Source organism: Lottia gigantea (genome assembly GCF_000327385.1).
Source record: "Lottia gigantea unplaced genomic scaffold LOTGIsca_42, whole genome shotgun sequence".
Lineage (NCBI taxonomy): Eukaryota > Metazoa > Mollusca > Gastropoda > Lottiidae > Lottia > Lottia gigantea.
This window is the reverse complement of record NW_008709463.1, coordinates 315,606-316,736: the sequence shown is the minus strand read 5'-3', so window position 1 is coordinate 316,736 and position 1,131 is coordinate 315,606. Positions and strand designations below refer to the sequence as shown.

Sequence of the window (1,131 nt, the reverse complement as noted above, 5' to 3'; positions counted from 1 at the left end):
TGACTTTATAGCCACCTTACTTGTACCACAAAAATTTGTAAATGCAGCAATTTCTTAGGTAGAAAGGTGGCTATTGCAGTCAAGGTATTAGTTTCACTTGGTAATAGCTTGATATTGGCCCTCTCTCTTCAGGAACATGTGACCCCACCCTACCATCTGACCCAACCCAATCATGTGACCCCACCCAATCATGTGACCCCACTCCACCATGTGACCCCACTCCACCATGTGACTAGCTATACCTACTTTGGCTTTCCCATTTAAGAGTCCACAAAATATGTTAATTCCTTAATCAATAATAGCTGAGTCAGAGCACATACCAAGCCAGCTTTCCAACTAGTATAAACTTCTACCTACCTTGTTTATAAGACTGGAAGCTTTATTGATCTCTGAACTGCCCGATGATGACTGTTGACTTGATGATCCAGTGCAGACTTTACGTACAGCTGGTTGCATGAATTTAAAATTCAGTATATTGAACCAGCGTATCGAGATTTCTTTAGGATCAAAATCAGCTAAACTCACTTGAAATGACCCCTGAAATAAAGTGGTTAATATTATCAGCAAGCTGGTTGGTGTTCACATACATGTGTACAGGTCAAGAAAAAAAATCTGGAGATTTGGTGAAAAATTGGTGTACTTGGCATTCTTTCAGAGAGTCCACATGTTCAAATGTATAGTTGGTGGTAGATATGGACATCCAGGAGATAATGTTTTAAATCATTAACTCTGAGTCTATTAACATAATCTAAATTGAACAGAATCAACAAATAACAAGTTAGTGAGGAATAATCTTTCAGTCTCCCTAACACTTGCATGATGTTTACAAATACAACCAATATTTTGGACGTGCATTACATATTGTGTGTGTTGAGTGTGCGAATAGACTGCTGTGATTACATATTGTGTGTGTTGAGTGTGCGGATAGACTGCTGTGATTACATATTGTATGTGTTGAGTGTGCGGATAGACTGCTGTGATTACATATGGAACATATTGTCACAACCAATAGTACCGCATTAGTGCAATTGTTATGAGTGTCTTTAATTGATTGATGCTTACCAGACAGTCATCTCTGCCAGAGTCCAAAATACAGAAAACATTAACTTGTAGAGTCTGAGAGCAGAGTTT

The 1,131-nt window shown here is 38.5% G+C and overlaps 1 protein-coding gene across 1 annotated transcript in view; it reads right to left on the bottom strand.

Annotated features, from left to right (window-relative positions):
• LOTGIDRAFT_163812 (hypothetical protein) overlaps window positions 1–1,131 on the bottom strand; it is a gene marked incomplete at both ends in the record, with an annotated part of 27,635 nt that overhangs the window by 18,405 nt on the left and 8,099 nt on the right. The window contains one exon of the mRNA XM_009060366.1: window positions 358–537. Coding sequence (XP_009058614.1) covers window positions 358–537 — 180 coding nt within the window. The remainder of the gene's footprint in view (window positions 1–357; window positions 538–1,131) is intronic.